We start from the raw sequence: 26,461 nt of genomic DNA, 5'->3' as shown, positions 1-26,461 counted from the left end.
ATTTAACCCCCAATTCCAACCCTTAATGCTGAGTGCCAAGCAGGGAGGTAATGGGTCCCATTTTTATAGTCTTTGGTATGACTCAAGCCCTCAAAGATCAATAATGCAGCACAATATTGATTTTAATTATTTAATATTTTTGAGTAATCACAGTGAAAAGTTAAATAAAATTCTACTAAATATATTTGAGATTCGAAAGTATCCCCACTCAAAAAGTGATGCATTTTTATTCGTTTTTTTTTTACTTTTAACACTTAAATTTCAAGATCAACTTCCGATACATCTGTTGATTTTAAGTTTGAACTATTATTTTTTTTTGTTTTATGCTCTTTTGTCAAAACTTAGATTTTTTTATATGGCAACCACACAACATATGCAATATTTTTTCCACATAAAAAAATTTTAAGTGATAATTTTTATGTAATTATTTTTTTGTCCTTTTTTTTGAGCAATGGAAAAAAAAGAAAATAAAGCCAAAAGGGAGAAAAAAATGCCTGCATGGCAGCTTTGTGTCAACATTGCCACTTTTTCTCCTTAGATTTCACCTCTTTCCAATTTTTTTACATGTTTTTTAAAATTTTTGCAATACCATCAATTTTACAATTTTTGCAGAATATGGGGCGGGCCGGTGAACCATTAGCTGCGGGGCGCAAATGGCCCCCGGGCCGCACTTTGGACACCCTTGCAATAGATGCATCATTCCGGTGGTTTGTCGATTCAACTTAAATGTGTTGTGAAGTGGCTTGTATTTTTTTTAAAGGCTGTGAAACACGTGTACCTCATCCATCCATCCATTTCCTACCGCTTATTCCCTTTTAGGGTTGCGGGGGCGCCTGCACCTATCTCAGCTACAATCGGGCGGAAGGCGGCGTACACCCTGGACAAGTCGCCACCTCATCGCAGGGCCAACACAGATAGACAGACAACATTCACACTCACATTCACACACTAGGGCCAATTTAGGAAACACGTGTACCTCAAAAAAGACAAAAAAAATAGACTGCAAAAGTCAGGCTGTAATCCATCCATTTTTCTACCGCTTGTCCCTTTGTCATGTTATACAGTATTACTGTTGTGACATAATAGACCCCCCCCCCCCCCCCCCCCCCCAAAAAAAATAAGAACACAGGTTAAGGTTAAAAAAATGCCTTCAGAACACAGAAGGCACTGAATAACAGGAAATATTATCAAACATAACACACACACACATATATATATATATATATATATATATATATATATATATATATATATATATATATATATGTATATATATATTGGGGCTGCAACTAACGATTAATTTGATAATCGATTAATCTGTGGATTATTACTTCGATTAATCGGTTAATAATCGGACAAAAGAGACAAACTACATTTCTAACATTTCCAATACTTTATTTTAAAAAAACAGCATACTGGCACCATGTCCGTTCGACTTGCCAAATAAAACAAGGCAAGTGTTACAAAAATGTTTTTTTTTTTTTTATAAAGTGCACCATTGTCCTGCACAATAGCAATAATTTTGCTTAGGATAATTTCAAACCTGGCTACTACCTATTCCAACCATTCTGCAATGTTGGATGCTGAATGTCTTTCCTCTAGTGGCATGGTGGTAAGGGAGATTGACTTCATATTCGAGTCTCCAATGTAGTGGCATGTATTGCCAAGGTAGGCTACACTTGTCCAAACATCAGTAGTGAGAGCAATTTAACTCTGGGTGGGATTTATGTCGGTCTACACTGCATGGAATGTCTGCTAGTACTTCCTCTCCATTAGTTTTGGTAAAATGAGAGAGAAAGAAGTCCTTGATTACATTTGTCATTAGGGCCCCAAATTCATAGCCTAATAAGACCCAGGACAGCTGAGTGGTTAACACAGTTGACCATCAAGCAAGGAGAACTGGGTTCAAATCTCAGTAAGGACTCAGTGTTTCTTTTTCAGTAGTGAGACAGGTGCTCAATTAAATATGTCATTGGGGCCCGAAATCTTCAGCTAAGAAGACTAAGGATAGCTGAGTGCTCACAATCAAAGAGTGCAAGGATCAAATCCCTGCCAGGTTCACTGGTAACTATGAAAACTCCAACAGCAAGTGTAAATGTTTTATATTATAACTCACTGAGACAGGTTCGCGATTAAATATGTCATTGGGGCCCGAAATCTTATTTAAAGAAGAACAAGGATAGCTCAATGGTTAAAGCTGCCAGCTCCCAATCAAAGGGCACTGGGTTCAAATCCCAAATTGATCGGTAACGAGGAAAGCTATTGTTTTGTATCATAGTTTACTGAGACAGGTTATCAATTGAATATGTCATTGGGGCCCGAAATCTGTCCTTAAGAAGACCAAGAATAGCTGAATGGTTAAACAGCTAGCTCCCAATCAAAGGGTCCTAGGTTCAATCCCAGTCAGGTTGATCGGCTTGCCAAGCCAAAGAGAGGGAACGCCGGCAAATGTGGGGGTGCATCACCTCCCCCACACAAAGTAAAGCTAAGTGGTAGCTGGTTAATTAACTTATATACCTCCAAAGACATGCACCTGGGGATAGGTTGATTGGCAACACTAAATTGGCCCTAGTGTGTGAATGTGAGTGTGAATGTTGTCTGTCTATCTGTGTTGGCCCTGCGATGAGGTGGCGACTTGTCCAGGGTGTACCCCGCCTTCCGCCCGATTGTAGCTGAGATAGGCGCCAGCGCCCCCCGCGACCCCGAAAGGGAATAAGCGGTAGAAAATGGATGGATGGATGGATAAAAAGGTAAGTATGGGCGATAATAAAAATAAATAGTCTATAGTCCAAAAGTCTAAGGGTAAGTTCGGGGGTTAGCTCCTCATGTGTGCTGAAGCTAAAGTTGGTAAGTGTACCATCGGTAATTCCTGGCTAGGATGGGTGGGAATAGGAACATGAATAATTAATCAGTGTGAGTGTTGACCAATCAGCTCTCCTCGGTCTGACCAACAATTAGTCAATTAGTTAATAAATAAATACAAAAAATAAATACAACAAATTGGAATGATTGAAGAGAGAAAAAATTCTAATTGGATAATGAAAAACAAAAAAATAAATAAAATGGTGGACGAATCCTCCTGACTAGCTGCAATTGAATAATAAAAAATATAAATGATGAATAATTGGATGATGAAAAAAAGATAAAGCATAATTTTAATAAATGATATGCAATTAACTTTTCTTAATAGTGTTTTTAATATTATCCATCCTTCTTTTTATTCATCCAATCTTTTTTTTTTTTTTCATTATCCAATTGAAATTTTTTCTCACTTCAATTATTCCAATTTGTTGTACTTATTGGTACTTTTTTTTTTTTTATTAACTAATTGACTATTTGTTGGTCAGACCGAGGAGAGCTGATTGGTCAACACTCACAAATTGATAGCCTGATTCAATTGATAGCCTGTCTCAGTAAACTATGATACAAAACAATAGCTTTCCTAGTTACCGATCAATTTGCCTGGGATTTGAACCCAGTGCCCTTTGATTGGGAGTTAGGAGCTTTAAACATTCAGCTATCCCTGGTCTTCTTTAGACAAGATTTCGGGCCCCAATGACATATTTAATCGCGAACCTGTCTCAGTGAGCTATAATATAAAATATTTACTCTTGCTGCCGGAGTCTTCATAGTTACCAGTGAACCTGGCAGGGATTTGATCCTTGCACTCTTGGATTGGGAGTTAGCTGCTTTACCATTCAGCTATCCTTGGATGATTTAGGAATAGATTTCGGGCCCCAATGACATATTTTTTGCGAATCTGTCTCAGTAAACAATGAGATAAAATGTTTACTCTTGCCGCTGGAGCTTTCATAGTTACCAATGGACCTGGGTGGAATTTGAACCCAGACCTCGTTGATTTGTAGATAGCTCCTTGAACTACTCAGCTACCCTTGTATGCATACAGACAAATTTCGGGCCCCAATGACATATTTCATTGCGAACCTGTCTTGGTAATCTATGATACAAAATACTACCTCATCCGGCTGGAGCTTTCCTAGTTATGGAAGGTCATGACTGGGATTTGAACCATGTACCCTTCGATTGGGAGGTAGCTGCTTCCACCACTTAGCTATCCTTGGCCCACTGAAAGTGAGATTTCAGGCCCCAATAACATATTTAATTGTGAACCGTTCACGGTAAACTATGATATAAAACTGTGACTGGAGATTTCCAAGTTACCGATGGATGGACCTGACCGATGAACTCCCTTCCCTTTGATTGGAAGATAGCTGCTTTAACCACTCGGCTTGAGAACCGGTTACACTAAACCACAATGACAGTGAAACAAAACAGTTACTCTTTACCAAAGGTGGGTAGTAACGCGCTACATTTACATTTACATTTGGGATAAATTGTACTTCTACGAGTAGTTTTTATGCAACATACTTTACTTTTACTTGAGTATATTTATAGAGAAGAAACGCTACTTTTACTCCGTTCCATTTATCTACATTCAGCTCGTTACTCGCTACTTTTTTTAATCGATCTATTAATGTTTGTTTTGGTTAATGACAGGGCTTCAAAGTAGAATCCACGCATGCCTGCGTTTCACCAATCACATGCAGTCACTGGTGACGTTGGACCAATCAAACAGAGCCAGGCGGTCACATGACCCAACTTAAACAAGTTGAAAAACGTATTGGGGTGTTACCATTTAGTGGTCAATTGTACGGAATATGTACTGTACTGTGCAATCTAATAAAAGTTTCAATCAATCAAAAGTGTAAAGGAAAAAAGACACTTTTTATTTCAACGGTACTTCCCGTCAAAAGCCTAAAGACTGATCGCACAGTTCCTGTCTTCACAATAAAAGTGCTGCTCCATCGCGCCTGCGCTAACAAAATAAGAGTCTCCGAAAGCCAGCACTAACAAGCGAGCAAGCTACGGAGTTTGCCGCCAATGTATTTCTTGTAAAGTGTATAAAAACGAATATGGAAGCTAGACAGATGAGATGCCAAAAACCAACGACTTTCATGTGGTATTAGACAGAAAAGAGGAACTTTTTTTCTCCTCCATTTGAAAACATGGACGTCTGATTCCAATCAATGCAAGTCATCAGAATCAGGTAATACACAAACTTATATTCTTGTCGTCATGAAATATAGGAATTTACATTTATTTTGCCGTTTTTGTTCACTTGTTGAAGGTTTTTTAATGAATATACATGCATGTTTAACATATAAATTATATACTGTATATATAAATGTATGTATATATATATAAATGTATGTATGTATGTATATATGTATATATATATATATATATAAATATGTGTGTGTGTATAAATGATTTGTGTGTGTATAAATGATATGTGTGTGTATGTATATATGAGGTAGATCACCTCGACATGGTCATTTACTAAGTAATTGATTTACGTTGAAAAACTTATTGGAGTGTTACCATTTAGTGGTCAAGTGTACGGAATATGTACTGTACTGTACAATCTACTAATACAAGTTTTAATCAATCAATCAATCAATCAATCAAATCAATGAATGCCTACTGAGGCTATGGTGCTGTTAAGTTATTGTGGCAGAATGTGCCATTTTTAAAATGTTATTTTAATGTACTATTATTTAATATATATTATTGTTTTAGTTGCTTAAGAGATATTCCTGGCTCTGAATTTGCTCATTGCTATTTTTATGTTTTTGTGCATTATTTGTTGCCGTAATCAGGTTACTCATCAGTTACTCAGTACTTGAGTAGTTTTTTCACAACATACTTTTTACTTTTACTCAAGTAAATATTTGGGTGACTACTTCTTACTTTTACTTGAGTAGTAAATCTCTAAAGTAACAGTACTCTTACTTGAGTACAATTTCTGGCTACTCTACCCACCTCTGGTCATCAGTTTCTGATTTATTAAATTGTATAACAGTGCAAAATATTGCTCATTTTAGTGGTCTTTCTTGAACTATTTAGAAAAAAAGATACAAAAATAACTAAAAACTTGTTGAAAAATAAACGAGTGATTCAATTATAAATAAAGATTTCTGGACAGAAGTAATCATCAACTTAAAGTGCCCTCTTTGGGGATTGTAATAGAGACCCATCTGGATTCCTAAACTTAATTCTAAACATTTCTTCACAAAAAAAGAAATCTTTAACATCAATATTTATGGAACATGTCCACAAAAAATCTAGCTGTCAACACTGAATATTGCATTGTTGCATTTCTTTTCTCAGTTTATGAACTTACATTCCTATTTTGTTGAAGTACTATTCAATAAATATATTTATAAAGGATTTTTGAATTGTTGCTATTTTTAGAATATTTTCAAAAAATCTCACGTACCCCTTGGCATACCTTCAAGTACCCCCAGGGGTACGCGTACCCCCATTTGAGAACCACTGCACTAGGCCACAGAGTAGGTTCAAGTAATCTTCAAAAATATGACTTACTAGCTTTGTTCTGATTAGCTGGAAAAAAAAAATCACATGACTATACTGTTTTAAAACTACACATTGGTGTTAACAACGGTTGTTTGCCTTACTGCTATTGTGACTATACGATGACTTACAATACATAAAAAAAGACAAAAAACTATATTTTTAAAAAGCTATTTTAAAAATGTAAATAAAGTCCACCTTTTGGTGCAGTTTGTCTCATACCAGCAGTCTGAATTACATAAATACTTTTCATAAAAGGGTCCAAAAAAGCATAATAAGAATAAGAAAAACATGCAAACAACCATTGCGCAGAGGGAGCCCAGCTGTGAAAGCACACACTCATTAAAAACACAGATTGACTCCAACAACATACATAAACAATAACACGTGCGTGCACACTCAGAGCAGTAAGGATAGTGTGGGAAACACATGCTGTCCCCCTGGAAACACACACACATTGGTGTGAAGGGCACATCAGATGAGCTATTATACAGTTAAAAGTCAGAGGAAGTTGAAGCAGGGCAACAGGAAGTGTCACGTCTGCTTGATAGATTGTGTGTTTGTACATGGCACCACTCTTATCATGCACTGATTCTTTCTGTTTATAGACTTGTGTGTTATGGCTCAAATTGCTTAAGGTCAGAGTATGTATTTATTACACAATGAGATACTGTACTTATTAAAGAAAATATAACCCTCAACAAACTTTTAAGTCATTAAATTCCACCCTTTAATTCAGACAAAATAATTTCATGAAAATACTGAAATATGTTAAAATAATAATTAGTTATGATTTAATTTTAATGGCATTTAATGTTTATGAATCACATTTTTTTCATAAGGTTCACAAATAAAATAAAAAAAATATCTGGATATTTTTTCAATCAATGATAAAATGTTGATGATAAATGTGTTCAATATAAAATGTATTTTAGTTTCGACTTATTTGTATTAGATTATTGATTTTTTTTAAATGTTACATATATGTAAAATTTGTATTCAATTAAAAAATATACTTTATTTTATTGTCCGTAAATTAAATATATTTCTGGAAAAGCTCACAAATGCAAAACACTTTTTAAGGTAATTATCTGATCTGATATGTTTGCAATCAAATGATAAAATGTTAAGGACAACATTTAAAAAAAAAGAAAAAAGTTTTGACTAGTATTTGTATTAAATAATTTTTTCGTTTAGATTTTAATATAATGTTAATAAAGGAAATATATTTTTGGAAAAGCTCACATATGTAAAAAAAAATACATTTCATAATGATTACCTTGTATTTTTTTCAATCAAATCATAAAATGTTAATAGCAAAATTATTAAATATCAAAACATTTTTGAATGGTGATTAATTTAAATAATTATTTGAATTAGATTTCAATTTAATGTTCATAAATTAAATATATTATTGGAAAAGCTCACATTCAAAAAACCTTTTACAAGAGTAATGTAATTGTTTAATCAAATGACAAAATGTTGACATGCATCTTCTATCGCTTATTCCCTTTTGGGGTCGCGGGGGACGCTGGTGCCTATTTCAGCTACAACCGGGCGGAAGGCGGCGTACACCTTGGACAAGTCGCCACCTCATCGCGGGGTCAACACAGATAGACAGACAACATTCACACACTAGGGCCCAATTTAATGTTGCCAATCAACCTATCCCCAGGTGCATGTCTTTGGAAGTGGGAGGAAGCCGGAGTACCCGGAGGGAACCCACGCATTCACGGGGAGAACATGCAAACTCCACACAGAAAGATCCCGAGCCCGGGATTGAACCCAGGACTACTCAGGACCTTCGTATTGTGAGGCAGACGCACTAACCCCTCTTCCACAGCAATGTCCACAGCAATATATATATAAAAAAAATCTTAACCATTATATTCATATTTGTTACTTACAATTGTATTCAATTTCTTAAAAAAATAAATATTTAAATGTTAATTTTTATGTGTATTGTTCTTTTTGTTTTTTAGCAGTCCCCAGAATGAGAGGTATACTGTAATGGGAATAATCAAAAGACGATATTTGCAGAAATTATTCAAATGAGGTGTTTGGAAAGGGGGATACGCTTATAAAAACTTTCATAATAAAATCTCACTATATGTTATGATCAAATGCAAAAATATGAAAAAAATAGCTTTCTGTTAAAATGTGAATTTTTGCCATTTACAATATTCACTATGACAGTACAATAAATTAGCAAGTGTAATGTTATCAGTTTACGAATGTATAAATCTTTGGAAAAAGACCCAAAAAAGGTGATTCTGACATGTGACTGGAGGTCACACGCGCAGCCAGGATATGGTAATGACTCGTTTCATTGGAGTATCAAGTGGCAATGTATTATACAGTATTGTAACGAAGAGGCGGCCATAACTAAATCCATGAGGATGCCCTGGGCTCCAAGCAGCTTTACTGCGCTGCTTTAATTGTCTCTATGCAAACACGGGACGCTAAAGTGATTGGTCACACTCCCAGCACACTTGTTTGGACAAAGCAGTCCACAAAGAGGCTGGCGCTAATCCGTGATTGGTTCAAAGATGGAGTATTCAACTAAATTCAGGGGTGTGGGCACCCATCGCGAAAAAAAGAAGAAAATTGAGGAAAAAAAGGAAAATATTTATAAGCACGAAGCGTTGCCATGCAAACCCTGAAAGAAAATGTTAAAACGCAAGACCAAATTTCCTGCAATTGGGTGCATTTCTACACCATATTTTACAAAACCAGTGAAGTTGGCACGTTGTGTAATTTGTAAATAAAAACAGAATACAATGATTTGCAAATCCTTTTCAACTTATATTGAATTTAATAGACTGAAAAGACAAGATATTTAATATTCGACATGAGAAACATGTTTTTTTTTTGTTTAAATAATCATTAACTTAGAATTTAATGGCAGCAACCCATTGCACAAAAGTTGGCACAGAGGCATTTTTACCACTGTGTCACATGGCCTTTCCTTTTAACAACACTCAGTAAACGTTTGGGAACTGAGGAGCCCAATTTTTGAAGCTTTTCAGGTGAAACTATATGCCATTCATGCGTGATGTACAGTTTAATTTTTTCAACAGTCCGCGGTCTCCGTTGTCGTATTTTACACTTCATATTGCGCCACACATTTTAAATGGGAGAAAGGTCTGGCCTACAGGCAGGCCGGTCTAGTACCCGCACTCTTTTACTATGAAGCCACGCTGTTGTAACACGTGGCTTGGCATTGTCTTGCTGAAATAAGCAGGGGCGTCCATGATAACGTTGGTTGGATGGCAATATATGTTGCTCCAAAACCTGTATGTACCGTTTCAGCATTAATGGTGCCTTCACAGATAGGTAAGTTACCCATGCCTTTGGCACTAATACACCCCCATACCATCAGAAATACAGGCTGTTGAACTTTGCGCCTAGAACAATCCGGATGGTTCTTTTCCTCTTTGTTACGGAGGACACATCGTTTGTGGGTGTTGTTGATAAATGGCTTTCCCCTTGCATAGTGGAGTTGTAACTTGTACTTAAAGATTTAGCGACAAACTGTAGTTACTGACACTGGTTTTCTGAAGTGTTCCTGAGTCCATGTGGCGATATCCTTTCACACTGATGTCGGTTTTTGTTAACAGCACCCACCTATTCCCAATTAGCCTGTTCACCTGTGGGATTTTCCAAATAATTGTTTGATGAGCATTCCTCAACGTTCTCAGTCTTTTTTTGCCACTTGTGCCAGCTTTTTTGAGACATGTCGCAGGCATCAAATTCCAAATGAGCTAATGTTTGCAAAAAAAAAAAAGTTTTCCAGTTCGAACGTTAAGTATCTTGTCTTTGCAGTCTATTCAATTGAATATAGGTTGAAAAGGGTTAGCAAATCATTGTATTCTGTTTTTATTTTCGATTTACACAACGTGCCAACTTCACTGGTTTTGGGGTTTGTACATTTAGATGTATTCTCATCTACCAACCGCTTCTGGCTGTCTTTTTGACACCTACATGTGCCATGTAATGTACCACAGAATGTTTATTTATTTCTTAGTAGATCATTTACTAACATCATTATCATTGAAAATGTTATGTAAAATTATATAAAATGCAAGCAAAGGGTTTAGAAAATGTTTCCAATTTGGCAACTCTGTCCTGTAGCCACGCCCCCTCGTGTAATATACTTCCAGTGTTGTGACCTCTGTTTACTTCTGTCACATCAAACGTATATCTCTAGCTAGCTATAAACAAATACCCTAAAACTACAACTGGTTCGGAACTAACAGTGTTGGGATTGTAAATATGTTTAGTAGCAAAGTGGAAAGCCGTCAAAGTTGTGGCTCGGAGAACATGTTGCTTGTTTTGGTGCTCTTTAGATCCCTCTCCTCGACTTGCAACTGCAGTGTTTAGGGAAGAACAACAGCGAGTACCTGCAGCTGAGGCGAGTGTTCAGCAAATTTTGTTTACGTCCTATTGTCATTGATAATTAATTTAAAAAAATAAGTTTAAATACGCAGATTTCCAGAAAGCTAAGAATCGGTGGGCCAAACTTCTCCCTTCACTATTAAGTTTTATTTTGTATATTCTGGAAAACCGGCGTCTTTAACAGTATACATTTCATTTTGGTGTATTCATTTTGTCCGTTACAGAAGCTGTTCTTAAGGACCTTATGCAAAAAAGGTAGTGAAAGATCATCTCTATGACAACACTTTAGTGTTTTTAGCTCCAAGTTCCTCTATGCAACAGGAGCCCTCTGGTGTTTTTAAGAATTAGCTTCAAAAATGTTTTTCAGTTTTGAACTGACCTCGGGGGCCGGCCGGCATGGTGTCATTACCAGGGCCTGGTTTTAAAGCATCCTCACTTGTCATGAGTCAGCCCTATTGAAGATTGAGAACTTTACCAACATACTTTTATTAGAAAACTGCGTGGCTTCAAATGCACAGAAGGGAATGCTTGATTCTTTGCAGTACAGAAACAAAATCTGCTACAAGTCTTAGAACCTGAACCCTCCTTTTTTTTTTTTTTTTTACGCAACGGATTAGTGGAAAAAGGGCAAAATGAGTGAGAACATGATTCAGCATGAGAAGGCCAAGTCTGTTTTCTTCATGTGAACACAAGAAAAATGAAACGAGTAAAGATGTGCGGCATAGTAGCAAAAGACCAGCGCATGAAAAAACAACATCAGCTCTGAAACACCCATGTGTGTGTGTGTGTGTGTGTGTGTGTTAGTGTCTGTAATGGCGATGGGCGGGCCCATAGTGCATGGGCAAGTCAAACATGTGCAAGTTAAGCGGCTGACGAGGGTTGTCGTGATGATTGTTATTGTGATGGTGGTGGTGATAATGTTCATACTGGTGCTGGTGGTTGTTATTCAAAGGGGGCGGCACGTATGGCGCCGGTGGCATAAACATCTGACCCTGGGCCAGATGTTGGGGCACTAAGATAGGACCTTGTACCGCTTGGAGAAGAGGGGGTACGACCACATGGGGCGGCGGCACAGGCGCAAGTTGAGGTTCAGGTGGCGGACCCACACGTGGCCGCTTGACCTCAATGACAGGAGCCTCGATGGGAGGGCCCACTTTCTTACCCAAATTGTCTGAGGGTAAAAAATTAAAAATAAGAGCTGGACCAGTGCTTACAAAACACAATGAATACAAATGTGACGAGCAAAGATACCTGAAAACTTCTTATTCAGCTGCACTTCTCCTTCCTTCTGGATATTTTGAATCATTCGCTCGTCATCTTGCTGCAGGAACGAACGAACACACGCACACATTTATATAAGATTCAAGGAACTTTGTCATACCAGCAAACATGAGATAGAATGAAATTTAGTACCCGAGGTCCCAGATTTAGCCCAATGAGTACTACAAGAACAACAGTATATGCATACAATAATAATAAAATATAATATATATATATATATATATATATATATATATATATATATATATATATATATATACATACAGTGGGGCAAAAAGGTATTTAGTCAGCCACCGATTGTGCAAGTACTCCCACTTAAAATGATGACGGAGGTCTGTAATTTTCATCATAGGACACTTCAACTGTGAGAGACAGAATAAGAAAAAAAAATCCAGGAATTCACATTGTAGGAATTTTAAACAATTTATATGTAAATTATGGTGGAAAATAAGTATTTGGTCAACCATTCAAAGCTCTCACTGATGGAAGGAGGTTTTGGCTCAAAATCTCACGACACATGGCCCCATTCATTCTTTCCTTAACACAAATCAATCGTCCTGTCCCCTTAACAGAAAAACAGCCCCAAAGCATGATGTTTCCACCCCCAAGCTTCACAGTAGGATGGTGTTCTTGGGATGCAACTCAGTATTCTTCTTCCTCCAAACATGACGAGTTGAGTTTATACCAAAAAGTTCTATTTTGGTTTCATCTGATCACATGACATTCTCCCAATCCTCTGCTGTATCATCCATGTATCCATTTTGGTATAAACTCAACTTGTCGTGTTTGGAGGAAGAAGAATACTGAGTTGCATCCCAAGAACACCACACCTACTGTGAAGCATGGGGGTGGAAACATCTTGCTTTGGGGCTGTTTTTCTGCTAAGGGGACAGGACGATTGATCCGTGTTAAGGAAAGAATGAATGGGGCCATGTATCATGAGATTTTGAGCCAAAACCTCATTCCATCAGTGAGAGCTTTGAATGGTTGACCAAATACTTGTTTTCCACCATAATTTACAAATAAATTCTTTAAAATTCCTACAATGGGAATTCATGGACTTTTTTTTTCACATTCTGTGTCTCACAGTTGAAGTGTACCTATGATGAAAATTACAGACCTCTGTCATTATTTTTAAGTGGGAGAACTTGCACAATCGGTGGCTGACTAGATACTTTTTTGCCCCACTGTATATAGTATGTTATAAATAGCATAGGCTGATAGGGATAGATGATGAATGAAATAGAAAAATAGAGGGCTGCAGCAAACAATTGTTTCAGTAATCGTGTCATGTATGGATTAGTTTGTACGTTTAATCGAGTAATCGGATAAAACAATTTATAGCCTCAATGCGTATTTTATGGAAAACCTTAATTCTTTTCTTTTTAACAAATGCAAATCATCAACACTGACGCCCTGTCTAAATCAAGCCGGATAACTCCTTAAACGAATAACAATTTAGCCTAAACTCCCTGTCAGCCACACTAACCCATCGTTTAAGGTTCCCCTCTTTGGATATTTTTGTACACGGGTAGATGCGCCATATATTTCTTGTATCTCAGGCTCTAAGCTCTGTATGGACTCATCAATCGTTTATAAACGGATTTCGGTGATGAAGTGACGTCAGAAAGAACGTGCCACAGCCAACTTCATGAAAACGGTTTCAACTCGTAGGCAACCACTAGAAAGATGGAGGAGTCATCCAGACATACCCGTGTTTGTCCTTTTTCTACATGTACAGGCGCTTGTAGAATCACATCATTTCGGATTCAAAGAATCTCAGAAGGCAACATAGCAATGTTGAGCGACGGTTTTGGATAAGGGTTGGAAAAACGGCAGCCTGGTGGGATATGTTTGTCAACGAGTGTGTTGTGCCAGACGAATGGCAGGAGAACTTTCGAATGTCCAGGTCAGCTGTGACTCTACTTAGCGAAAAACTTTGTCCTTTTGTCTAAGGGGAGACAACGAGAATGCGGGCTCCAGTGGATGTAATAAAACAAAGCAGCTTGTGCTTTGTATTTCTTGGCTGACGAGACTGGTGTATGCTTGTTTTATACTCAATAACTACTGTGAAGCCATGAAGGAATTTTAAACCAGAAGGAAAAGACCGTCCATGCCCTGACTAGATATAGTTGTAGATCAACTTTGTTGCTATTTTTCTGGACTAGCTTGCCAGTTGTGTGGACAACAAAGTAATTGTTAGCTATTGTTAATCAGTTTGGAAATGCTGCATGTAGAAGTTTGTGCACGCGTTATTATTCTCCTTGTAATTTGTAATACGTGCTTCATTTTCTTTCATATTTCATTCGGTAGTCTGCATGAAGCCGGCATTCATCCATCCATCCATTTCCTACTGCTTATTCCCTTTCGGGGTCGCGGGGGGCGCTGGCGCCTATCTCAACTACAATCGGGCAGAAGGCGGGGTACACCCTGGACAAGTCGCCACCTCGTCGCAGGGCCAACACAGATAGACAGACAACATTTCCTTAGTTATCTTATTAAATAAATCTCTTTTTTTTTTTTTATTTACCATCCATGCACTTGAAAATGTTGTGTCTCCTCTTCATTACAATTGTTGCTATTTTTATTGAATGGTATCTGCTTCCGGGTAATATCCAGGGCTCCCGTGCTTTGAAGATGGCATATAATCCAGCTGTGTTAGTCCGACTTTTCAAAAACTGAACACGATTGGATTAAGGCGTTTCCATGAGCTTTAGGAGGCTAATTTGGAGCCAAACTATTCGAGAAATCGGACTAATTTAGTGCATGGACACGTACAGACTGGACCATTCGCACAGAAACTCTTTAGTGTTGGAATTTATAGAGGTCCTACTGTAGTGTTGAGGAAGCCTCCCATTCTTCACCCTTGTTAGCCATTAGATAAACTCAAAGCCCATTTAAAAGCAGCATAGGGGTTGGGGGGTGCAATTGTTATTTGTGCTTGCCAGTGGCACTGTAGCCAGGTCACTGAGGGCGTTCACGGGGCCAGATGGTTGGGGTCAAAAAGCGTGTTGAGTGAATATTTTAGATGCTGGGAGCGGATATGCACTAACTGAAGGTATATAAAGGCCACATAATAGAACAAACAAGAGTTGGGGGTCATGTAATACACAAAGCGTGCACATTGTGTGTGTGTGAGTGTGTGTGTACCGTGGGATCCGTCCACAGGGAGCATTTCATGCATTGGCGACAGGGAGCGCCCGGCGAACGAGCGTGCTGGCAGAAGTGGTTGTAGCCAGCAATGGGCTCTCGGCAGAGGTAGCACATGAAGCTGCCACAGCGACACGACATGCGGTTGCAGCCCTCCGACTTGACCAGGCCAGTGCCGCACTTGACACACTTTCTGACACGGGCTTCCGTCATGCGCTCCTCGCTGTGGAATAAGAGAGCCACGAAACAGCCAAACAAATTGTGAGGTGATTGGTTCATCACTGCAAACTACACCACGATAACAGCAACAAATGAATGGAAAGTGAACACAGAAGAGCCTTTGCTGCGAAAAATCATATTTGTTTTTGCAGTATTGTCTCAGAGTCTTGTATTTTTTTAAGCTTTTATATTGAATTTGTATAAGCAATCTTATCAGTTAAGTGATCGCTTCGAAGCCACGCAGGCACTGTCTCTTTTTGTAAACCATCCATCCATCCATTTCCTACCGCTTGTACCTTTCGGGGTCGCTGGAGCCTATCTCAGCTGCATTCGGGCGGTAGGCGGGGTATACCCTGGACATGTCGCCACCTCATCACAGGGCCAACACAGATAGACAGACAACATTCACACACTCGGGCCAATTTAGTGTTGCCAATCAACCTATCCCCAAGTGCGTGTCTTTGGAGGTGGGAGGAAGCCGAAGTACTTGGAGGAAACCAAGGAGCAAAATTTGAATCAGGCCCAACTAGTTTGCCTCCTAAATAGGCTGCAGTTTTTATTTTTATTGTAATATTTTTCTATTTTGTTTCCATTATAACCCCATTATTTCTTTTTACTGTTTAATTGATCTCAACTCTGAACAGTGCTGCTGGAATTTTTTATTTTCCTGACGGAACTCTCCTGAAGGAATCAATAAAGTACTATCTATCTATCTTTATTTTTCTATTTTATTTCCATTTATACCCCCATTATTTACTTTTTAAATTGATCTCAACTCTGTACACTGCTGCTGGTATTTTAATTTTCCTGAAGGAATCAATAAAGTACTATCTATCTATCTATCCATCTATCTATCTCTCGATATAGTTTAGGCTATCCATAGAGACAAGATATAATTTATGTTCAATGGTTGACAAAAGTTAGTGTCGTATCAGGCACGTATAAACGGCACGTTAACTCTTCTGTTACAGCTCTGACTACTTTTGCAAACCACTGTTTGAAAAAAACACCTGATTGAATGAGTGAGGTCCCAAAAGTTAGCTAAATGATCATCATTGGGCGTCTTTCACCTGCTACCATGTATATGAAACAGTTTAACAGGTTTGACTCTGAGCTCTCTGTTTTAAACAAGGCATACAACTGACTAATTTGTGGATGATAAAAAGGAATGAAATTCTAAATGCAACATGTTTAATAGTTAGGTCAATACTGATCTATCCAACAGGCCGCTTCCTGTCTCTGTCAGCACCAGGAAGTAGGAAGATCTGCTCAATGGCTCAAAACAGGAAGTACCGGCCTGGCGGGCTCACAGGAAGCAGCCGGCCTATTTGCTTCCCAGAGGGTTGTCCGGGAAACCCCATCACTACATCCTGGTATACAGAGAGTAGATGAAGAAGGCACAGAACACATTATGGACTTACAAGAGCACCCTCATGCGGATCTCGTCTTTCTCCAAGACTTGCTTGCACGTCTTTCCTGAATGCAGCTTCCATTGCACGTGGCATTTCCGGCAGCTTTCCTACACACCAACAGACATTTATTTACTTAGGTTAGATTTGGTGGTACTTTATTAACCCTGAAGGAAATTAAGTGGTCATCTGTAGCTCTCATACATACATAAGTGGTTTGTCACGATACCAGTATTTCAGTAGTCAATACTTATGAAATGACAAGGTTCTTAGAATGTTCAAGTATTTACCAATACTGTGCTTCAACATCTTTCTGAACAGAATTTAAATTGCAGTAGCAGCTGCCAAGAGCTGACTTTACGTTAAAAAAAACAAAACAGAATTGGCCAAAAACATCCCAGTTATTCAAATCAAACACTACAACGCTTATAAATATGTTCATAAATAGCAACGGTCAACTATTCTACTAAGAATACAAGCAGCGGCGTGAAAAATTCAATTAGATAAAACAAACACTATGGTGGTAGTGTGACGTTGTCATGTCATTTGTAATGTACAAATAAAATAAGCAAAATATAACAGAAAAAACATTTCAACCTTTTCTCATTAGATTGTGCCTTTTTTGTTTTAACACTATTTTTTTGGTTTGTTTTACGTCTACAATGTGCCATTAAAAGAGCTGCGTTCAGCGAATGCACGCGTTGCATTTCTGATGAAATAAGTGGTGTTTAAAACCTGACCAAACAACAGAAGAATGTCTTTAAGAAGTGTTTTTGTTGCATTTTTAAAAGTTATAAAGGTTGAGTTAGTTGAATCCCTCTCAAGGTTTTCTGCACACTGCGGTAATGCACACTCCTTGGGCTTTTGGTGGCGGATCTCCGCTTTCACTTGCACGGCGACAGGCTTCCAATAATACATAAATACATCTAAACAATGTGTCATTTTTTTAAGACAGCTTCAGTGCCGACCTTTCCTGCCGGGAATTGATGCAGATCGCTGAGGAAAAAGTTTTCAGTAGTCATGACACTGAATAAAGCAGGTGTTTATTCATTTTTTGTGTGTCGGTGTCGACATCAAACTATCAATACTTGCCACAACCTTAATACATAACCATTCACACATTCAATACATGAAAAACAACCATAGTGCAAAAAAAAAAAAAACAGAATTATAAACATGCACGCAAAGGATTATTGAAATACGTCACCAGTACTACCAATATTACTTTTTAAAAACGTAAAGTCAGAGAAATATATGTGCATGCACTGCAGACACAGCAAGGTGTGGCCCCCCTGTGCATGCATTGCCCTTTACTGACTGGTTGCCTAGAAACTGTGAATCCATCCTGCAAGCATCAGCTAGCTCTCACACACACACGCACACACACGCGCGCACACACACACACACACACACACACACACACACACACACACACACACACACACACACACACACACACACACACACACACACACACACACACACACACACACACACACACACACACACACACACACAAAATGCTGCAGCTAGTGTTAATCCTTAGCTAAGTGGAACCATCATCAATATTTGAGTCATGACTCATCTAACATTGAAGATTGGCAAGGAGGAGGAGGAAGGGGAGGGGGGGGGCAGACGTGGCAGCATGTTGCAGAGTTGCATGCATGTGTTTTCCACACAAGACAAAGAAAAGACCTGATCTCGACGAGTAGATCCTTTTGAAGTGCATTTATAAGCTGATTGGACCTTTGTGTGACAGTTAGAAGTGAAAGCCCCTTTTTGACACATTTGAATGAGTTTACATCGAACTAGGCATTCAGATTTTTACACATTTGGTGGGTAAAAAAAATAGAACCTCATGTCACAATGAGCAGTGTATGGTGAACCATCGCCCCCTACTGTTCACCACCGACCAGACCAGAAAACATGAGAGGCGGCTTGGCTTGCTTTAACAACAGACTGATCTCCACCCAATCCTCACAAAACACACACACACACACACACAGAAAAACAGACACACACACACTATAGCAAATCTCTTCCTTTACGATCCACATCCGTTTTTTCCAGCCTTAGTTTGCACTCCTCCCTTGCAACCATTCCCACTTGTGCTAACCTGTCATTAAACGCCACCCCCCTGGGGTTCCCCCATTGGTAGCATGCCTCTCTTCCTCCGTTTCTTTTGTTTCGTGGCTGCAGCCTGCACATTCCCTTATAAGGCGGTAAGAGCCCTTTTGCAGAGGCTCTGCAGGGGAAGTGGGGGCTGCATTATGTTGACTTTTCGGGTTGGAGGTGCCGACATAACGCTACATCTGACTTTCCACTGGCTGACATTTGCAAATCATGCCATGGAGAAATGATAATGCACGCCAGGAACTAGCTTGTTCTAATGTTCTCAGATTTAACCACATGTGGAATACATTAGCCCAAAAGCATGCGAGGGAGGGATGGAGGGGTGGAGAATATGGGTCATACTTCAAGTGAACCACATTTGAAATGGAGGAGGAAGTGCTTTCAGCCAATGAGCAGCCAGTGTGAGGGGCGTGGAGGGAAGAGCAAGCCGATGAGGCTGCATTGAATGAGAAAATAACGGTAGGCGGGCTTATGGAAGTGTGTCAATTACATAATAATGCCCCGCCCTAACCATAGGCCGAGTTGCTCATGGGGTTGCTTTTCCAAAACTGGAAAAGTACCCATGCTGTTTGCTGAATTAATAAAAAAACAGATAGATGGTGTAATACATATGGCCTATTGAGAAAACACATCGCAACCGAGACCCCACTCACAACCTTAACGTATAAAAAGAGCAAGATACTCCCAACTTTTTTTTAAGAGCAATTTGTTCCTAATAGAACATGTTAGAGAAATCTTATAAGGTTAAATGCTGACGTCTTAATACTTAATCAAAATGTGCAGCTGTTGCATACACAAACACTGAGGGTGTGTGCATAATCGTTAAGCTGCAGCTGTGTGCATACACTGTACACTCAGAGAGCAAAGAGCTCCACATAGAGGCCATTGGCAGAATTGCATGGGGATGAATGAATGAAATTGAATTCTTGTTAAAGTTAGTTACCAAATAATAGCATGCAAGCACCAGGGTTTGCTTGTTTGTAACATAACCGTGGATTCCAGATTTTGTTTTAAAGGAATCTTTACTATTGGGAAATGGAGCCTTGCGGGGGTCTGCACTCTCCAAGAGTTATTTTAGCTATCAATATCAAAATATACTTCAATCTGCCAGGACAGGTCGGTGAAGTTTGACACCTGACACTTGATTCTCCAGCCCTGTTGTGTTTAAAGTAATTGTTGCTGTTTCTATGCACTGTTAGAATCCCAATTACTCAACCCCATATGAGGGGGGTTTTAATTTGCAAAGTTTATACAATTGCAGCAGTTTTCCAAAACTTCTGAATAGCACAACACAATACCGTATCCCTACAAGATTAATAGGAATGTCCCGATCAACATTTTTGGCTTCCGATCCAATTCTTTGGTCTCAGATCCGATCCAATTTCGAGTACCTAGCCAATACTTTATAAACAGATCATACATAGCAGTCAAATGTTTCATAGTGTATAACTAAACACATTACCACATTTTTGTAAAGCTATCTTACTTATTGTTGTGAATGTGATGATGTATTACATTTTATGGTAAACAAAAGCCAAAACTTCTATTGACTCCCATTTAAATCATTTGGGTGTTGCATAAAGAACCTTCCTTTATCCAGAGACTTACTCCCTGACTTTGTAAACTATAACAAAAACTACCAAAAATTATTTAGTAATCACTTTAGTTTGGTATACACTGATACTATACTATGTATTGAAAGTATCAACTTCTGGATCTATTATCCCTATGATGAAAACACTCAAGAAATTGAGAATGACAAAAAGGAAAGGCTAGAGAATATCAGCAAATGGCAGGAAGCGACTGAAGATGGTGACAAGTTGGAGGCCAAGATTCCAGGAAGTGAACATGAGTAAAGAGATTGAAACAAGCCGACAAGTGGAAAAAGACAAAACCAATTGCGAAGATGTCATCTTGTATATCAAGCAGGAGGAGGAAAGAGGATAGGAGTGCGGAAGGGGACATACACACTGGACAAGTTGCCGCCTCATCACAGGGCCAACACAGATAGACAGACAATATTCATATATATATGTATATATATATATATATATATATATATATATATATATATATATACATATATAATCATACATACCATATATATACATATATATACACATATTTACACACACACACATATATATATATACATATATATATATATAAATGTGTATGTGTATTTGTTTATATTTACACGTATGTATGTATGCATGTATGTATATGTATGTATATATTCATACTAATGTACGCACATATATATGAATATCTATATATCAGTGGCTTAGTGGTTAGAGTGTCCGCCCTGAGATCGGTAGGTAGTGAGTTCAAACCCCGGCCACGTCATACCAAAGACTATAAAAATGGGACCCATTACCTCCCTGCTTGGCACTCAGCATCAAGGGCTGTAATTGGGGATTAAATCACCAAAAATGATTGCCGGGCGCGGCCTCCGCTGCTGCACACTGCTGCCCTCACCTCCCAGGGGGTGATTAAGGGTGATGGGTCAAATGCAGAGAATAATGTCGCCACACCTAGTGTGTGTGTGAATCATGGGTACGTTAACTTTAATTTAACTTGATATACATGTATATATATATTCATAAAAGTATGTATATACATGTGTGTATATATGTAATATATAAATATGCATGTGTGTGTGTGTGTATAGATGTAAACTATAACTATATGTTGATCATTGACAACAATCTCAGACACCTGTCATAAATAGTCTCCCAGGTGAGCCCAATCAAAGGAAAACTGTTTAAAAGTGATGTTCCACATTATTAGGCAGGCCACAGGTTTCAAGCAATATTGAGAAGAAAAAATTCTCTCTCTGCTGCTGAAAAGTGTAAGATACTACACTACCTTGCTCAGGGTATGAGAAAATTGGATATTTCAAAAAAATGTTTGCGTGATTATCGAACTGTAAAGAATTTTGTTGCTAATTCAGAGCACAGGCAAGTTTGTGTAGAAAAAAGGCAAAATAAAAAAAGTCTCTGCCAGACAACTTCATGGGATTAAGAGAGAAGCTACTAACCCTAACCCTAAGGTGTAGGATCCTCAAGATGTTTGCAAGTGTGCTTAAAGCTAATATTAAGCCACCCCTAAACAATGCCTACAAGCAGAAACGGTTGCAGTGGGCTCAGGAATACATTAAGACTAATTTTTTTTAAACAGTTTTGTTTAGCGATGAGTGCCGTGCAACCCTAGATGGCCCAGATGGCTGGAGCAGCGGATGGTTGGTGAATGGTCACAACGTCCCAACAAGGCTGAGACGGCAGCAAGCGGTTGGGGGTGTCATGTTTTGGGCTGGAATCATGGGGAGAGACCTGGTAGGTCCCTTTAGGGTCCCTGAGGTTGTGAAAATTACCTCAGAAAAGTATGTAGAATTTCTGACTGACCACTTTCTTCCATGGTACAAAAAGAAGAACCGTACCGTACAAAAAAAATAATCTTCATGCATGACAATGCCGCATATTATGCTGCAAAGAACACCACTGAGTCACTTGCTGCTATACCATACCATATTATACCAACTTTATTTATAAAGCTATGGGCATAAGAGGAGAGAAACTGATGGTGTGACCACCATCCTTTCCTGAGCTCAACCCTATTGAGAACCTCCGGAGCATCATCAAGCAGAAGTTCTATGAGGGTAGGAGACAGTTCATATCCAAGCAGCAGCTCTGAGATGCTATTCTAACATCCTGCAAAGAAATTTAAGCTGAACCTGTTCGAAAACTCACAAGTCCAATGGTAAATGGTTGTACTTGTATAGCGCCTTTCTACCCCTTGTTAAGGAGCCCAAAGCGCTTTGACTGTATTTCCACATTCACCCATTCACACTTTGATGGCGGGAGCTTCCATGCAAGGCGCTAACCAGGACCCATCAAGATCAAGGGTGAAGTGTCTTGCCCAAGGACACAACGGACGTGACTAGGATGGTAGAAGGAGGGGATTGAACCAGTAACCCTCAGATTGCTGGCACGGCCACTCTCCCAACTTCGCCACGCCGTCCCAATGGATATAAGCCTTATGGAAGTGATATCAAGCAAGGGGTCCTATATTAACAGGTAACTCAGCCTGTTTCAATCAAATATATTTTAAACTATATGTTCTTATAATGCTACAAATTCAACATGTAATCCTTTTTAGTTCTTTACAGCCTATAACATTTCTTGAAACATGATGTGCTTTTAATACTTTGGAACAGTGGACTTTGAGTTATTTATTTTATTTATTTATTGTAAAAATATTGTTATCATTTCGATATTTGTTGAATGAAGTGTGAATTAAACTCTAACGGCTGATGACTTGAAAAATTATACTGACTGACAATTGCATAAATTGTTTATGAAAATTTGGTTAAAATGTACTTTGCATAATAATTTGAAACACAGTGTAAATGTGTGTGTGTGTGTGTATATACTGTATATATATATATATAATGTGTGTGCATGTAAATAGAGGCTTTTAATATAACATTTTCTCCTGTAACAAATCCAAGGAATCTACTGTCAACAGATGACATTTAACAGACTGAAACACTATCTACTAAGGCTTGCACTGCTTAGATAGTCAAGTCGAAAGTTGTAATTCAATAGGAGAGGAATCTGCAACTGTTTCATCTATAGTCCGATTGCATCTTCTGGTCGTTAAAAAAACATGTGAGTAACGCGGTGTTAAATGTTGACTCAAACATTGCAATTCGGGAGGGTATGACACATTTGCAGCACGCACATGGGAGGACTGTCATCCTGGTTAAGGAGACTTTTAGACTAATTCATTGCGTTCTTGCCCTCTTGCCAGCATTCCTCAGACAGCAGGATGAGGAACAGTGATAAGAGGTGACCTCTCCAGATGGCACCATTTTATCCCCGCCCCCTTTCCATCCCTCCTCTCGCACATGCTTGACCTCTGCACCCAGCCTGATTCCTGCTGCTCCACTCACTGTAAACCTATGCCAGTCAGTGGAGCAACACATTTATGATGCATTCCCATGGAATTTGTATGCATCATTGATAAATGAGGACATCTGGCTTCACTTATGCTAACCAGTCAAGAGAATACAGGATTTACCTTGCGACAGCGAGGGTTGGGGCAGCTGAAGAGAGACATTGCTTTGTCCAATAAGGCCGGGAAGTTGCAAAATGGACATCTGGGTGAGAGGTGAAAGTATGAGGATGTTAGTATAGCACTCAAAAACATGTATAATGGTAAAAAAAAAAAAAAATTGAAAACTACCCTGCTAGCTAACTCAAACATGTTACCAGTTCCTAAGAGTCTTCTGAATCAGACAGTATGGGGGTGTGCATTATGCAAAAAAAAGTTGAATACTTTTGAGGGTAAGTGTAACCTTACATTTAAACCCATCCACCATGTTAAAGTCGGGGGAAGAGAATAAAATATACACTCAAAGAAACCGACATAGATTACAATTTTTCCATCCATCCATTTTTCTACCACTTGTCCCTTTTGGGGTAAAAGGGTGGTGCTGGAGCCTATCTCAGCTGCATTTGGGCAAAAGACTGAGAAAACCCTGGACAAGTCGCAATATTTATGGCTCGGAAAAAGGAAATCACTATTGCGTAATAAGCATTCAGGTAGTAATAATGTTATCAAAGTACAGCATTGATTTTCTTTACTTTGAGATTAACATAATTAATAGTTAAGGGTTTATTAGCCATCTGACTTAAAGACGCATGCATCCATCATCAAAGTTACCTTCTTAAGTCAAACATAACATAATGAAAGTCTGCGCTGGTAATGATTATCCTTTGTTTTGATGGGTTTGACATTAACATAAAACATTTGTTCTTTAATATTTGTGAGACCTTATATATGATGTTTTATTATGTTTGTTGACAACTGGCGAGGACAACAAGAAAAAACACTTGTCCTGCCCCCCACCCTATTTCTTTGTGAGGATTAGGTGACATTCTTCACCTAAATGGGAATATATGAAGTGAAGTGAATTATATTTATATAGCGCTTTTTCTCTAGTGACTCAAAGCACTTTACATAGTGAAACCCAATATCTAAGTTACATTCAAACCAGTGTGGGTGGCACTGGGAGCAGGTGGGTAAAGTGTCTTGCCCAAGGACACAACAGCAGTGACTAGGATGGCGGAAGCGGGAATCGAACCTGCAACCCTCAAGTTGCTGGCACGGCCACTCTACCAACCGAGCTATACCGCCCCCATCCAAGCAGTCAGCATCCTAATGACAGCAGACGTTGCGCAGTAATTGATGGTGTCTTGTTTGTTGGTTCTTATAGTCTGCCGTGAGTAATAATTAGAGATGAAGGAAAAAAGAAATTAATCTTGTGATGCATTTTTTAAATGAATGCACTGCGTATGTTTAACATTTTCAGAATACGCAAATATTAAATGTTATTATAAATGTGCCTGTGACTACATTACATTTATACTTATATCAGGTATATAAAACCTCAGTGGAGGTGTTTGGCCATGTACTGCTCGCCTGTGTATCGGCTGGGGACATCTCTGCGCTGCTGATCAGCCTCCGCTTGGGATGGTTTCCTGCTGGCTCCGCTGTGAACGGGACTCTCGCTGCTGTGTTGGATCCGCTTTGGACTGGACTCTCGCGACTGTGTTGGATCCATAATGGATTGATCTTTCACAGTAGCATGTTCTCATAGTCATCATTGTCACCGACGTCCCACTGGGTCATTATTGTCACCGATGTCCCACTGGGTGTGAGTTTTCCTTGCCCTTATGTGGGCCTACCGAGGATGTCGTAGTGGTTTGTGCAGCCCTTTGAGACACTAGTGATTTAGGGCTATATAAGTAAACATTGATTGATTGATGATTGATTTGGATGTCGCTGTGTATGTTTAAAATTTTCAAAATACGTTATTATAAATGGGTCCGTGACTACATTAGATAATGTACAAACCCTGTTTCCATATGAGTTGGGAAATTGTGTTAGATGTAAATATAAACGGAATACAATGATTTGCAAATTCTTTTTAACCCATATTCAGTTGAATGCACTACAAAGACAATATATTTGATGTTCAAACTTATTAATTTTTTTTTTTTGCAAATAATAATTAACTTTGAATTTCATGGCTGCAACATGTGCCAAAGTAGTTGGGAAAGGGCATGTTCACCACTGTGTTACATCACCTTTTCTTTTAACAACACTCAATAAACCTTTGGGAACTGAGGAATATAATTGTTGAAGCTTTGAAAGTGGAATTCTTTCCCATTCTTGTTTTATGTAGAGCTTCAGTCATTCAACAGTCCGGGGTCTCCGCTGTCGTATTTTACGCTTCATAATGCGCCTCACATTTTTGATGGGAGACAGGTCTGGACTGCAGGCGGGTCAGAAAAGTACCAGCACTCTTTTACTATGAAGCCACGCTGTTGTAACACATGGCTTGGCATTGTCTTGCTGAAATAAGCAGGGGCGTCCATGATAACGTTGCTTGGATGACAACATATGTT

General features: G+C 38.8%; 1 protein-coding gene across 2 annotated transcripts in view; it reads right to left on the bottom strand.

The window, feature by feature from the left end:
• Positions 1 to 11,261: 11,261 nt before the first annotated feature.
• The window catches only part of rnf216 (ring finger protein 216), a 38,725-nt gene continuing 23,525 nt past the window's right edge, over positions 11,262 to 26,461 (bottom strand). For both annotated transcript variants that reach the window (XM_061885140.1, XM_061885141.1), the window contains exons 13-17: positions 24,069 to 24,147; positions 16,866 to 16,963; positions 15,226 to 15,448; positions 12,046 to 12,115; positions 11,262 to 11,965 (exon numbers count right to left, since the gene is read on the bottom strand). In XM_061885140.1, coding sequence (XP_061741124.1) covers positions 11,595 to 11,965; positions 12,046 to 12,115; positions 15,226 to 15,448; positions 16,866 to 16,963; positions 24,069 to 24,147 — 841 coding nt within the window. In that variant the 3' untranslated portion in view covers positions 11,262 to 11,594. The remainder of the gene's footprint in view (positions 11,966 to 12,045; positions 12,116 to 15,225; positions 15,449 to 16,865; positions 16,964 to 24,068; positions 24,148 to 26,461) is intronic.

The sequence above is a fragment of the Nerophis ophidion genome, linkage group LG23 (genome assembly GCF_033978795.1).
Source record: "Nerophis ophidion isolate RoL-2023_Sa linkage group LG23, RoL_Noph_v1.0, whole genome shotgun sequence".
Lineage (NCBI taxonomy): Eukaryota > Metazoa > Chordata > Actinopteri > Syngnathiformes > Syngnathidae > Nerophis > Nerophis ophidion.
The sequence above is the reverse complement of the archived record's forward strand: the minus strand, read 5'-3'. Positions and strand labels throughout refer to the sequence as shown.